Source organism: Pygocentrus nattereri, chromosome 20 (genome assembly GCF_015220715.1).
Source record: "Pygocentrus nattereri isolate fPygNat1 chromosome 20, fPygNat1.pri, whole genome shotgun sequence".
NCBI classification, from domain to species: Eukaryota; Metazoa; Chordata; class Actinopteri; order Characiformes; family Serrasalmidae; genus Pygocentrus; species Pygocentrus nattereri.
The window spans coordinates 3,692,520-3,707,755 of record NC_051230.1 but is presented as its reverse complement, the minus strand read 5'-3'; the positions used below and the strand labels follow the sequence as shown (position 1 = coordinate 3,707,755).

General features: G+C 41.4%; 1 protein-coding gene across 1 annotated transcript in view; it reads left to right on the top strand.

Annotated features, from left to right (window-relative positions):
* The window catches only part of dnah10 (dynein axonemal heavy chain 10), a 110,299-nt gene that overhangs the window by 36,773 nt on the left and 58,290 nt on the right, over positions 1–15,236 (top strand). The window contains exons 25-34 of the mRNA XM_017725210.2: positions 1,755–1,966; positions 4,043–4,199; positions 4,598–4,831; positions 6,699–6,821; positions 6,921–7,154; positions 9,004–9,227; positions 10,968–11,237; positions 12,469–12,652; positions 13,898–14,032; positions 14,323–14,475. Of these exons, the coding sequence (XP_017580699.2) occupies positions 1,755–1,966; positions 4,043–4,199; positions 4,598–4,831; positions 6,699–6,821; positions 6,921–7,154; positions 9,004–9,227; positions 10,968–11,237; positions 12,469–12,652; positions 13,898–14,032; positions 14,323–14,475 (1,926 nt within the window). The remainder of the gene's footprint in view (positions 1–1,754; positions 1,967–4,042; positions 4,200–4,597; positions 4,832–6,698; positions 6,822–6,920; positions 7,155–9,003; positions 9,228–10,967; positions 11,238–12,468; positions 12,653–13,897; positions 14,033–14,322; positions 14,476–15,236) is intronic.

Sequence of the window (15,236 nt, the reverse complement as noted above, 5' to 3'; positions counted from 1 at the left end):
TCAGTGACTAAAGGCTGAGCCGTGTGGGAGGATGGCTTCAGGGACGAGCAATATGCCAAAGTAATAAACAAAACAACGAAGGGTTTTAGACGACTAACTAAACAAATAAAAATATGAAAAACTAGCCTAACATCCTACAATAAAACAGGAGAAAAGGTGGCTAAACCCAAAGGCACGCACCCCACTCCTCCTCGCTCCTCCTCACTCTGCCGTTCACAAAATCTAATAAAGCTTTCACAGATTTAACCAAAGTAAAGCGAAGAGAAGCAGAATAAAGAGTGCCGGGCTAGTCTGTACAGGTGTTCTTCCAGGTTGAGAGGAGAGAGCCCTGAATGTCTCCCTAGGCGGTGGCTCGGCAATGTCTTATACAGGAGGGCACCTTCGTGTGGCCAACCAATGGCAAGCAACATGCAAGAGGGAGCATAAACAAAGTGGTGGCAGACACACAGAAAGGCTGTAACGACCAGGGGTCATAACAATAGTAATTATAGCTTTACACTTAGTATAGACACTATAAGAATAATAATGTCTAAACTCTTAACGCTGTCTGTGATAAATGAGTGCGTTTACAGGTGCTCAATACTGCAATCATAAGATTTTGTCAGTAATCTGAGCTTTTATATGCGCTTGGGTAATCAGATAATGGGAAACTCCTGGTATAAATGAGTCAGACTGTAATCAGATTTCTGCTTTATAACCAGCCGATAAACTCACAGCAGAAGACGTGATGTAAATGTAATGTAAAACTTCATGTCACAGCTTTTTTTTAATATCGCGCCACTTTACCTAAAAATATGAACGTCTAGAAGATGAAGAATATTAAAATCCTTCATTTAGTCAAGCATGCAGTCGGTTTCAGCGTCACTCAGCATGCACTGAGGAATCTGATTACTGTACGACAGCGTTTCAGGGCTACTGTTAATAACAATAAAAACAGTAGACTTCGAGAATAAAGTCGGAATATTTTGAGAAAAAAGTTGTAGAATTACAACATTACAGTGGCATTAATACCAGGAAGGGTTGCAGGATTGTGGCCAAAGGCTTTGCGAAGTGAAGCAGCTCCTCCTGGTGGTAAATGAGGGGCGTTGAGTTGGTGGAGCTGCACTTTCATATCGATTCCCCCGTAAAGAAACACTCAGCCTCCCCGTCTCTTTTGCTCATCAGCACCAGCCTGGTATTAGCGTAAGAAACGGCTGAAACGGCTGAGCAGGGAACTGTTTATCTAGAATAAAGAGCCAGACGGACTCGGAGGAAACCGTCTGTCTGTGTTGTTGAAGGAGAACCTCAGGCAGGGTCGTCTACACGGCTGTCAGGTGCTTCATCTCCCCCCATTCAAAGAGGGCATGAAGTTTCACAGGCAGTGAGGATGAAGATCACAATGCGCCAGTAAAGCAACCGAGAGCCCAATGCGTTATGGCAGCCCCCTACATTTAGACCACTTTATGCTTCAAATATGATTTTTTTTCTTGAAATATTCCGACTTTATTCTCAAAGTCTACTATGTTTATTTTTATGAACAGTGGCCCTAAAATGCCGTCGTATTACTGAGCTAAAACCTAGCTCTCTTTATCAGATTTCTTCATTGGATTTCTAGACCTTACTCTGATCCAAGGAATCAGAGTATGCTGTGTACATGTCCATTTGAGTAATCGGATAACTGCAGAAATTATGATCGGATGATTGAGTGTGTGTAAACGCACTCACTGTGTGAGACATGCATGAAACATTTGCCTGTGCTTCCGTGTGTCTCCCAGGCTGCTAAGACAGAGTGGTCTCAGACTCTGTGGGTGAACCTGAACATCCAGCTGCTGCAGGAGGGCATTGAAGGCTTCATTAAGAGCCTGAGGAAGCTGCCGAAGGATGTGAGAGCGCTTCCTGTGGCCTTCTTCCTGGAGGGCCGCATGAAAGAGTTCAAAGACTCTTTGCCTCTGCTGCTGGACCTGAAGAATGAAGCTCTCAGGGACAGGTACAGAAAAGGGTTTCACCTGAGTGTTATTTTCATCTTCGCTTCTGTTGAGAAGAACCTCTGGGCTGCTTTAATCTGAGACACGATGTGATAAGGACAGGTCTTAAACAGGGGGGTAAATAACCTTTCATGTTATCCACCATACACATTTCTTTGTTGCGTTTCACTTTTCTGTCCAGTTTAGAACCTGTACTGGTATCAGGTGGTCCTTTGACATGCACAATGAGGTAAATCCTCTAACGTTTTGTACCATCACAAACCCTATTCTGGCATTAAGAAGTGCCTGTATTTATTGTCTGTAAGCATAACGGTCCTTTACCAGTTACACTATATTTCCAAAAGTATTCGGTTCCCCCCTCCACCAAACTTTACACTTGGCACAATGCAGTCAGACAAGTACCATCTCCTGGCAACCGCCATTGGATTCCCAGACGGAGAAGCGTGATTGGTCACTCCAGAGAACACGTCTCTACTGCTCTAGAGTCCAGTGGCGGCGCTTTACACCACTGCATTCCACGCTTTGCACTGCGCTTGGTGATGTAAGGCTTGGATGCAGCTGCTCGGCCATGGAAACCCATTCCATGAAGCTCTCTACGCTGTTCTTGAGCTGATCTGAAGGCCACATGAAGTTTGGAGGTCTGTAGTGATTGACTCTGCAGAAAGTCGGTGACCTCTGCGCACTACGCCCCTCAGCATCCGCTGACCGCTCTGTCATTTTACGTGGCCGACCACTTCGTGGCTGAGTTGCTGTCGTTCCCAATCGCTTCCACTTTGTTATAATCCCACTGACAGTGGACTGTGGAATATTTAGTAGTGAGGAAATTTCATGACTGGACTCCTGAGAGCGACCCATTCTTTCACTAATGTCTGTAGAAGCAGTCTGCAGGCCTAGGTGCTTGGTTTTTTACACATCTGGCCATGGAAGTGACTGGAACACCTGAATTCAATTATTTGGATGGGCGACTTTTGGCAATATAGTCTATCAGTAGATCAAAGGGGTGGCCGCTGATATATTTCGGGTTTGTTTCATTGCATATGCATTGATAAAAGTTTTTAATAGGATGTCTTTCTTTTTGGCCCTAACATGCATGTCTTTATTGTTGCTTAGAGATGCTTGTCCAACATATTTAAGTCAGTTCCTGCTGTTTTTTTTTTACCCTGTTTTTGGCAGTGCTATGTCTAGTTTTGGCTTGTGTTTTACCTCAAAGCTGTGAACTATCATGACAAAATAATAATTTTTGCTCTCAATATTTAAATGTGTTGTGTCATGTGACACACTAGTTCACCTTCTTGAAGAGTTAGAGGTCATTATTTAAATGTATTACTAAAGATCAAGAAAACATGTTATCAATTTGCAATAAAAAAGTTAAATATAGACCTACTTCTGCCCAAAACAGAGAGAAAATAATAATAAAATTAATTAGAATTATGTTGTTGTTACTATGAAAGGTCTTAGTAGATAAATGATAAATTGGCCAACACAAACTCTGTAAATCACATGTAATTAGAGCCTTTTTGTAAATGTGTCACCACATAACTGGATGAGAAACTCATTGATCTGACTGAGTTATGTTACCTCAAAGAGTATTATTTGAAATAGCCAGCTATTTTTCCTCACTGGGTTCACTAGAAGGTTACCGGTAAATTACAGTGCAGTCATGTAATCATTATGTTTGCTTTTATTGAAAGCCTTGGTCATGCAGATCCAGTGTTTCACAAATTTAACAATCACAAATTTTCATAAATATAACAAGCCACACCAATTTATGTAAAAATACCAGATGTTTAAAATGTCACAAGTGGTCAGCGTAGGGTTCTCCTTTAGCAGCTGTAGCCAGTCAGCAGCCTGTCCATGTCATTTTTCCATTTTACTTGTTCTTCACAGAAAATGAGCAAAGGCCAAGAATCTGAGGCTGAAATAACAAGAAATCACATAATTTTTTCTCTTGGTAAACATTGAAAATGTTTAGGGTCCCACAGACATGAACACCACACATAGGTTAAGAGAGGTAATTCTGGTGTGCCAGATATGATTGTTCATATTTGCTCTTCATGGCCTTCACGTCTTTGTCTCAGGCACTGGAAAGAGCTGATGCAGCGGACAGGCACCAGCTTTGAGATGAACCCAGACACCTTCACCCTGGAGAACATGTTCGCCATGGAGCTACACAAGCACGGCAACGTCATCGGAGACATCGTCACCTCAGCCGTCAAAGAGCTCAGCATAGAGAAGGTATAAAATCACTGTAGGATCACAGAGGATGCCCCGGGCACCCTGCTCAGTTGCTTCATTGCTGAGTTTAGAGTCTCCTGCTCTGCCACACCTGATTCAGATCAACTCCCTGATGAGCCACATCAGTGGTTGAAGAGGACGTAAAATGCTACTGTTGTCCTAATGGTCTATTGGCAGATGGATTTATTCACTTGTAGACATAGGAAAGTAAAATTATCTGCCAAATTAGTGAGAATTGTACAAGATATATTAGTAAATCATAAGTTTGGTTAATTATGCATTAAAAAAATAATTCATGCTTTCAATTATGCATTCGGAAAAATCATTAATGTGGGTAATTACGTATCACTTCTGATATTCTGCTTTAAAAATAGAGAATTTTCTCCATTTCTCCACAGGGCGTGAAGGAAGTGGTGGAGTTGTGGGAGAACATGAAGTTCAGTGCGCAGCGCTACTTTAAAGGCACACAGGAACGAGGCTCCATTCTCGGCGCCGTGGACGAGATCCTGCAGAACCTAGACGATAACGCCATGAACCTGCAGAGCATGGCCGGTAGCCGCTTCGTAGGGCCTTTTCTGACCACCATCCAGCAGTGGGAAAAGAATCTGTCACTCATCAGTGAAGTCATTGAGGTCAGCTGCAGAATATAGGGCCTATATTCTTGACATCATAGATTCTGTTTAGTATTAATGAAGATTTACACATTGACCCAACTGCTACACAAAGACACAGCGGCAGTTACTCTAATATAATGTAATATAATGTAATATAATACAATATATAAAACGGATAGCTCCGCTGACTAAACTCTGATTGGCTGAGTCACGTTCGAAGCCGGTAAAATCCACCACATACCACAGCTATGACCGCCTCACAGCAACCGAACTCGTATTACTGCACCACAGCACGAAAAAACTTTCTGATGTTAGTGGAATAATCTTTGACTCTAACGCTGTTTGCATGGGGCATCAGGTGTATTGATAAAGTAAGAACCTGTTTTCTGTTTAACCTGAGGGTCTGTAAACTTATGTTCATATCTAGAACCAGCTGGTCAGCTAGCTAACAGGCTATAAGAGCCAACAGCCTAAACAGCTCCTTCATTAATATCACAGACTTGAATTAAAGTACTCACTATATGATTCACACTGCTGGGATAGGCTCCAGCTACCCATGCGACCCAGAAGGATAAGTGGCTTAGAAGGTGTGTGTGTGTGTGTGTGCGTGTGCATGTGTGTGTGTGTGTAATTCACTGAAAAAAAAATATAATAGTCTAAAGAACGTCACCTGAGTGGCTCACATGCTTCAGAGTTCGTGTTTCAGTCATAAATAGAATCAAACCCAGGCTGAGTCCCAAACGGCTCTGTACTCCCTTGCTAAACAGTGTGCTGTGTAACATCAAGTTTAGAAATAGCTTCAGCTGTAAAACAGTGCACTGCTTGTCAAGCATGAATGTGGATGAATCTCAAATCACCACTTTTAGCAATACGCTGCATTGCTGGGCTGCAGGAGTCAGTATTTAAATTCCTACGTAACTAGTGCACTATGTAGGGAGCAGGGAGCCATTTGAGGATCAGCTCCGATGTGAGAAAAGTGGCGCCGTCAGACTGGCAGAAGACTTGCGGTGGTAATGTGGTGACCAAAAAGTGCTGATAAACTGAACATTTTTGCATTAAACAATGCTGTGTAATCAAATGTTCACTGTTATTTGAAACAAGCTTTAAAAAATCGTGAATTGTCTGCAGTTTACAGTGGCTTAGCTGCAATACTGTACTCTAATACTTGTTTATTAATAATAACTTTATTAATAATCTAAAACATTGTGCATTTTAATATATTTTATGTCGGCCGCTGTTTGATAAAAGCAATAAGCCACTCGAGGCCGTGGGTTACTGTGATTTTATCACAGGGAAGGGCGTTCTTTGGCATGATGTGAAGCTCCCTTCCCTGTGATAAAATCACTGTAACCCATGGCTTCGAGTGGCTTATTGCTTTAATAATATAATATAATATAATATAGTATAATTAATGGATCCTAAAGCTTTTTGAGAATCATGATTATTGAGGTATCATGATTTTACATTTTTGCCATATTGCCCGCCCCAACTCGACTACAAGTTGTAGTAATTAATTGACTGTTTCTTTGATTCTAACACAAGTTTTACTGCTTTCTCTTAGAGTAAGAAATGGTCCCTGATGGACACATCCATTGATATGCACTTAGTGTAATATGCTTGTCTGTTTAACGGTTTCCTTGTTCACTATTTTGAAAAGTTAGAGGCTATGATAAGCCTGGTTTGTTGATGGTCAGTTAATAACGTGTATTGTTTGGGCTTATTTTAAAACTACTTGCTCAATTAACCATCAGAACAATCAGTATGTCATGTTTAGGATGTAATAATAAATTCCACTAATAAAATCCATAAATAGCATAATAAGCTGACACAGTTGGACCCATGGTCAATTCTGAGACATTTTTATTATAGTTGTGACACTTTCTAGGTTTGGATGCTAGTGCAGAGGAAATGGATGTACTTGGAGAGCATCTTCATTGGAGGAGACATCCGCTCTCAGCTGCCCGAAGAAGCCAAGAAATTTGACCACATTGATAAAATGTTCAAAAAGGTTTTTATCCTTTCCTAAGTCTGCTTATCTTTAGGCTGTTAATCATTTAATAGAATTTATTATTTGAAGTAAGTTTGTTGACTGTATGGCTGTCCTCAGATAATGTCAGACACAGTGAAGGATCCGGGCATTAAGAGATGCTGTCTGATGCCGAACCGCCTGGCGGACCTGCAGAACCTAAGCGATGGCTTGGAGCGCTGCCAGAAGAGTCTGAACGACTACCTGGACTCCAAACGCAACGCCTTCCCTCGCTTCTTCTTCATCTCTGACGATGAGCTGCTCAGCATTCTGGGGAGCAGCGAGCCGTCCTGCGTCCAGGAGCACATAATCAAGGTACTGAGAGTCATAGATTGGGAAAGTAAGGCTTGACCGTTTTCTGTTGTGGTGTTAAAGAACATCATTACGTCGTGCTATTGATTGCTAAGCTGTGTTCACACTAGGCCAGGGTCGCAACCCAAATGTTCAGAAGGTTTTTTTGTCCTTTTGTCCTTTCAAGAATAATTTAACCACCTTGGGAGCCACATTTTATGTCCATTTCACCATCTTGGCTGTAAATAAGTCTCAGTATGTGCTGATGTGCTAGTATGTTCGCCAGCTTTTTGATTGAATTGTCTCATTCCACCTTAAATGGTGCCTGAGGCACCAGAATGTAACTGCTGCACCATTTAAGGTGGAACGGGAAAATTCAAACAAGAAGCTGGCGAACGTTGCAGATTAAGCATATCAGGAAACCAGCTGGAGTGATTATAAACGGTCCATTTGTCTCCAAATCATCATTTTCCATTTTAAATCTTCTTGCCTTTTTGTTTGATAGTAACTAGGTGAGATTTGTTGTTGTCTGTGTTGCTATGGTGACCAGCCGTCTGCGCTGATCTTCAGGGTTAAAGGGTGAATCAGCAGTTCTACATTAACTCCAGCGTTTAAGACCATTTACTGTTAAACTGTGTTGAAGGATCAGCAGAGCTTTATTTTACTGTAGAGGAGGATTAATTTATTATTACCTACTGATCTGATTCAGCTGTGGAGCCACAAGAGGGCAGTGAAAGAGCCACATGTTGCCGACCCCTGATCTAGGCATTTTTCCTTAATTACTGCGAAGGGGAGCAGAACAGTGTATTTAAAACTTTATAAGAAAAGAAATATAGCCTGAAGGACACCCACATGGATTTGCATTTTAGGGTGTATTCAGACTTGGCAGGTTTGGTTGGATTACAGGGAACCCTGGTGTGAATGCACTGTTAGTGCGCTTGAGGAAGCAGCCATCCGAACTCCATCCACACACCAAATAAGCAGATAAAGACCCGCTGACTCATTCTCAAAACGAACTCTGGAGTGGTTCATTTGATTTGTGGACACAATACAGACCAAAGACAGAGCAAGCTGTCGTCTCCTCTCTGCAGAACGTCTCTGGTATGTGGTGTCAGAAGAGTGTCTGATGCTGTTTTGAGGCATCTTTTTATAAGCTCTGATTTGGTTATTATAGCACAGATAGTTTCTATTCTATTCTACATTTAAAGCCTTTATAAAACTCTCACAATACACATTTGAGTGCACACAGAAAGGATGCTATGTATGAAGGCACAAGGAAGCAAGCCACTTCAGGCTGTTACAGGGCTTTCATCCTGCTCACGGTAACACAGGGAGCCTGGATAATACTTTGATATCACGAGACAGAAAAAACAAAAAATAAATGAAACCGACGAGCCCAGATAGAACAGAGAGCAGCAGGATTCAGAAACGGACATTTGGTGGACATTAGCGCATAAAATCTGCCTATCCAGTGACGTTTTTACCTGTATGACTTTTGTTTACATCTTTTAGGTTGATATTAAACACATTCCTGTAAATGCCAAGCAAATCAGAGATAAAGTGTATAATGTATTGCTTTCTGCTTTGGTCCAGATCAAGGAACTCAATCTACAAGCATAAGCACACATTTTGTATTTTTTTTTTCATGTCTGTTTTAAAGGCTTCCTTTTTCACTGTTTGAAATCCCTGAAAGGCATAGCCTGTTAATGGTCAATTCATTCCATTTTCATTGTTCTACTTTATTTTATAACTCGATTACCCAATTAATCATCAAAATAATTAGTATATTTGTAGATTACTCATGTAATTAGTACATGATCTTAGGTCAGCAGCTAACAGCACTTTCTTTTGTCCTTGTTCTACTCCAACCCAGATGTATGACAACATCGCTTCGCTGCAGTTCGGTACTGGGACAAATGGGGAGACGGTGGCGGGGGCCCTGGTCTCAGCAGAGGGGGAGGTGATGGAGCTCAAGCAGGTCGTTCCTGCGGAGGGCCGAGTGGAGGACTGGATGACAGCAGTTCTGCTGGAGATGAGGAGGACCAACAGGCTTATCACCAAAGAGGCTATCTACTTCTACAGTCACAACAAGAGCAGGTACATAAATCAACAACCCAATGAGTTGGGATCTTTTGTCCATGCACTGGAAAAGAGCATCTATGCAGCAAAATCACAGCAAAGGTGAATCCCATCCCTTAAAGTTGAGCTAGACAGATGAATTCTGTAATGCTGTGTTGACATTACAAGAGTAGATGGAAGACACCATTCCAGATGTTCGGTATTTCAGTGGATAAGCAATGGGAAATTAGCTCACCACCACCGGCAACTGCAACATACTGCAATGCCCCTAGACGTTGATCTTTTTCGGAAAGTCAAAGCATTCCTGGTTATGGACAACATCTATATCAATATCAGTATTTCGAACACATTAGGCCAGGAGTCGGGAACCCAAATTTACCAATATCTTGGTAAATAAGTTCTAGTATAAGCTAAAAAATATAATATATTCGAAAACGCAAACTTAATTTGCTCTGCTTTAAACTTTAGCTCAGTTATAGCTGCTTCTTTTCTGCGAAAGAAGAACAGTTTCTTGTAAAATGTCTCATAACGTTAGATGTTTTACAAGTCTTTCGCCACCTTCTTGTTCAGATTTTCCCGTTCTACCTTAAATGGTGCCTGAGGTGGCATAATGTAACTAATTATGTAGCTAACTGCTGCACCATTTAAGGTGGAACGGGAAAAATCGGATAAGAAGCCGAATTAAACTTTGCAACTTTTTACTGTTTGACAGTTTCTTGTTGCAGATTAAACACATTAGGAAATCATTTGGCGTGCTTCTAAATGCAAATAATCCTTGTTCCCTAATGATCGATGTTCGTCTTAAATCTCTCTCTTTACCGTTTCGTTAGCTACTAGCTAGATGAGATTGTTGTCTGCATTGCTATGGTGACCAGCAGTCTGCGTGCTGATCTTCAGGGTTAAAGGGTGAATTAAGATAAGATAAGATAAGATAAGATAAGATAAGATAAGATAAGATAAGATAAGATAAGGCTTTATTGTCATTCACATCACATGTGGTACATGAGGTGGAACGAAACATTGTACTTACGGTCCAGTCAACTCCCAAGTAACAATAAAAAGAAGGTGCAAATAAAGGGGTGGACAAATAACAGCAGCATGGACCGCAGCAGTATGAGTACGAGGTAGGAGGTGTACATCTAAATGCTGGTAATATATAAAGTGACGTGTGGATGGTATAGTGGAGGCACTGATTCAGTTGTTCTACATTAACTCCAGCATTTATTTTACTGCATTTACTGGAGGTAAATTTGTTTATTTTATGTTTACCTAAAAATCCAATTCTGCTGTGGAGCCGCAACATGAGAGTAAAAGAACAGCATGGGGCTCCGGAGCCGTGTGTCGCCAACCTCTGCATTAGACGTACTGATGAACATTTGTGTGTTTTCAGAACAGTGTAGTGGATACATGTGCGTGTTTATCAGTGATTGGGTACCGTCAAATATGCAATGGGTCTAGTTTCCAAAATCAGTAACTGATGATGTACAATAATTTGTATTTTTCTGAGCTGCAGCAGTAAGATTAGATCTCAGGACGTCAGGACATTATTACATGTAAAATACTGAAAAATCAAAGCTTGACATAGAAAGTCTTTTACGCTACTTGAAAAGTCTTGAAATGAATGGATCAGTCAAAGTCCGGGAATTCATGTGTAGTTTCTTGTATTGGATGGACTGAAATTTAATCAAGCCCAATTCTGATTATATTGGTCGTTCCTAAATGCACAGAATTTGTCTTGTATTGCTGTCTGTGGGTCAGGGTGGACTGGATGCTGGACTACCAGGGCATGGTTGTACTGGCAGGGAACCAGGTGTGGTGGACCTGGGAGGTGGAGGACGTCTTCTGCAAGGTCAGTGCTGGCGACAAGCAGGCTCTGAAACAGTACGCCAAGAAAATGCACCGGCAGATCGACGACCTGGTCAGACGCATCACACAGCCCTTAAAGAAGAATGATCGACGCAAACTCAACACTGTCCTCATCATAGACGTCCATGCCAGGGACATTGTGGACAGTTTCGTCAGGGACAGGTACAAGACACGCTCATTTTGAAGCTCACATCTCAACTCACATCTCAGGCTTACAGTACAGAATATCCTCCTGCTGACTGAGCAAGAATGAAAGGTTTTATACAGTTCTAATAAATACATTATTATTGGTGAAGTTAAGCCCCAGACTGTCTAGATAATTCGACAGTGAGGATGACGAGGTGAGGACAAGTGATTGACTTCATATTGTGGATGATGCAGTTAGAACTGCAACATTGCGAAATTCCTAAGACGTGGTGCCCCAAGTGTTTAAGCAAATAAGTCAGAATTATCCCAAAAATATTAAACATTGTTGTTACTGAGTGTCTAAGTAAAGAGGTTGCTATTTAACCCTTGTATGGTGTTCAATGTGGGACCATGTGGGAACAATTAGGCAATTGGTTACTATTTCAGCCTCAGATTCTTGGCCTTTGCTCATTTTCTGTGAAGAACATATAAAATAACCCATTTTCAGAGCTTCTCTCTGTTCACCCCCCACACATTTATACTACACATGTGGTGTTGGGCTGAACCCGTGGGGAGTAAAAGTGTGGAGGTGCTGTGTCCTTCACTCTGTTCTCCTCCTACATGGCCTGCTGTTAGTGTGTGTGTGTGTGTGTGTGTTTGTGAGGGTGGACAACATGGACAGGCTGCTGACTGGCTACAGCTGCTAAAACGGAACCCTACGCTGGACACTTGTGATAATTTAAACATGTGGAACTTTAATATAAGTTGTTATGGCTGTATTGACTTAAAGAACATTAGACACCTGAGTAACACACACATCAACACCACACAAAAAAATTAACAAATCAAATCAAACCTAATGGGCATCTCTGTCCATTATCTCATCAATCTAACACTTCAAATCCCATCAGTCTCAGGGTGCTGTTAGCAACCTACATTGCTTTTGTTTGTGCACGAATAAAAAAAAACAACATGCGTTCGGTTAAAAATAACATGATTAAAAGAAAATGAGAGAACGAATTGGAGAATCATGATCATGAATTAAAAAAAAAAAAAACGTACCCATGAAGTAGAGAAAACATGCGCATGATAAAAACGAGAGAACGGTTTAAGAAACCGTGATCACGAATAAAAGAAAACATGCATACAAACTGTCCCCTCTGGGGCTCTGTAGGTAAGTACACTGAAAACTTCAAAATATGCAGGACAGGGAAAATGCAAGTCCAGAGTTGGGAAGACTGCTGTACTCATAATGTTCTGTCTACAGTATCACTGATGCTCGTGAATTTGAGTGGGAAAGCCAGCTGCGCTTCTACTGGGACAAGGAGCCGGACGACCTGTTTGTGCGACAATGCTCTGCTCAGTTCTCCTACGGCTATGAGTACATGGGCCTGAACGGCCGACTGGTCATCACTCCGCTAACTGATCGCATTTACCTCACACTCACACAGGTACAGACAAATGTATAGCTTTTTCGTTGTTGTTATTTTGTGTTATTGCTCCAGTATTGGACAACTTTATAGAACATGTGTGATAAAAAATCCCATTCAGCCTAATGAGAAACTGTAGAACGGACTCGGTTTATATCACAATACCTACATTTAGAGTCGGTTATTCATTCAGTCTAATGAGAAACTGTAGAATGGACTCGGTTTATATCACAATACCTACATTTAGAGTCGGTTATTCATTCAGCCTAATGAGAAACTGTAGAACAGACTCGGTTTATATCACAATACCTACATTTAGAGTCGGTTATTCATTCAGTCTAATGAGAAACTGTAGAACGGACTCGGTTTATATCACAATACCTACATTTAGAGTCGGTTATTCATTCAGCCTAATGAGAAACTGTAGAACAGACTCGGTTTATATCACAATACCTACATTTAGAGTCGGTTATTCATTCAGCCTAATGAGAAACTGTAGAACGGACTCGGTTTATATCACAATACCTACATTTAGAGCCGGTTATTCATTCAGTCTAATGAGAAACTGTAGAACGGACTCGGTTTATATCACAATACCTACATTTAGAGCCGGTTATTCATTCAGCCTAATGAGAAACTGTAGAACGGACTCGGTTTATATCCCAATACCTACATTTAGAGTCGGTTATTCATTCAGTCTAATGAGAAACTGTAGAACAGACTCGATTTATATCACAATACCTACATTTAGAGTCGGTTATTCATTCAGTCTAACGAGAAACTGTAGAACAGACTCGGTTTATATCACAATACCTACATTTAGAGCCGGTTATTCATTCAGCCTAATGAGAAACTGTAGAACGGACTCAAAATACTTATATTTATAGTGAATGATTAATTTCACCTTTGAAAGGTCACACTGGTGGTAGGGTGTTGTATAATCAAGTAAATGTAAGCATGGAGAATTGCTGCTATTTCTAATCCGCCTAGTTTTAATTATCAACATCATCACATTCCAGCTCGGTTGCATTTTAAAAATCACTAATCAGTTGCTGCAAAAAACCCATTTGTGGGCAAGGTTTGGGTTAGAATATGCATTTTTAATACAGGTACATACTTTTCTTAGCCATAGAAAGGCTTCAATGATTCTTAGACAGATAACTATGATATTACTTTTAACTCTGCAGGTAGAATATATTTGCTTAATCTAACAATTGGCTAGAATGTCACTACAAAATAATCAAGTGTGTAATGTGCTGTCTGTAGGCCTTGTCCATGTACCTGGGAGGAGCACCAGCCGGACCTGCAGGTACGGGGAAAACAGAGTCCACTAAAGACCTGGCCAAAGCTCTCGGCCTGCTGTGTGTTGTCACCAACTGTGGCGAGGGCATGGACTACATGGTAAGAGGGTCTACAAATAACACGTGGTGTAGTAATCATGAGTTTCTCAGTGCAGTTATCTTTAAAAGTGGAATAAAGTTAATAAGAGCAGGGCTTTTATACATTATTGTAAGAATGGAATAATGTAAGAGGAAAACTGCTTATTTACACAACATGACTAGTAGGTGTTTCCATAGAAGATATACAACATTCATTTTGCTATAATACGATAATAAAGATCCTACAAACTTTGATTCCTCTCACTTTGCCTCTGTCTGTCCCTCTTCCTCCCCCTCCTACTACGTCTCTAGGCAGTGGGGAAGATCTTCTCTGGTCTGGCTCAGTGTGGAGCTTGGGGCTGCTTTGACGAGTTCAACCGCATCGATGCCTCTGTGCTGTCTGTCATCTCCTCCCAGATCCAGACCATTCGCAATGCTCTCATACTGCATCTCCAGAGGTTCCACGTGAGTCCAGCACCTCAGTGATCTGATCAATTTATAACTAGAAAGGGATAGTCAGTGAACAAACAAACTTTCGTTAATTAATTGCATTAAAACGTTAAAATGATGGAAGACTTGATGGTTATTAAAATGTTGCTAATCAGTTGATACAGTATCCAAGGTGGATGGTAATGTGTTTTCTAGGTGCTACCTTAAACTGCTGCTTTAAATTCAGTGCCACCTTAAATGTAATCATAACTTAAAGTTACTGCTACCTTAAATTCACTGTCACCTTAAAAAATGCAGTTCCACCTTAAATTCACTGATAAATTCACACCTTAAAATCTGTGCTACCTTAAATGTAGTGCCACTTTAAATTCACATTAAAGAGACATTGTTGTGGCGGAAGGGCTTGTGTGGTCTAGGGATCTTCAGAGTTAAGTTGTCGGGAGCAATATGCTCCTGGTAGGGTCTCCCAGGGCGAACAGGTCTGGAGTGAAGACCCAGACTAACGTGGCAGAAACTGGCTCTTGGTACGTGGAATGTAACCTCACTGGTGGGAAGGAGCCGGAACTTGTGCTGGAGGTTGAGAGGTACCAACTAGATATAGTTGGGCTCACCTCCACCCACAGTGTCGGCTCTGGAACCAAACTCCTGGATAGGGGTTATTCCCTCTCCTACTCAGGGGTTGCACAGGGTGAGAGGCGCCGGGTGGGTGTGGGGATACTCACAAGTCCCCAGCTGGCGACCACTTCAGTTGGTGTTTGTCCCGGTGGACGAGAGGG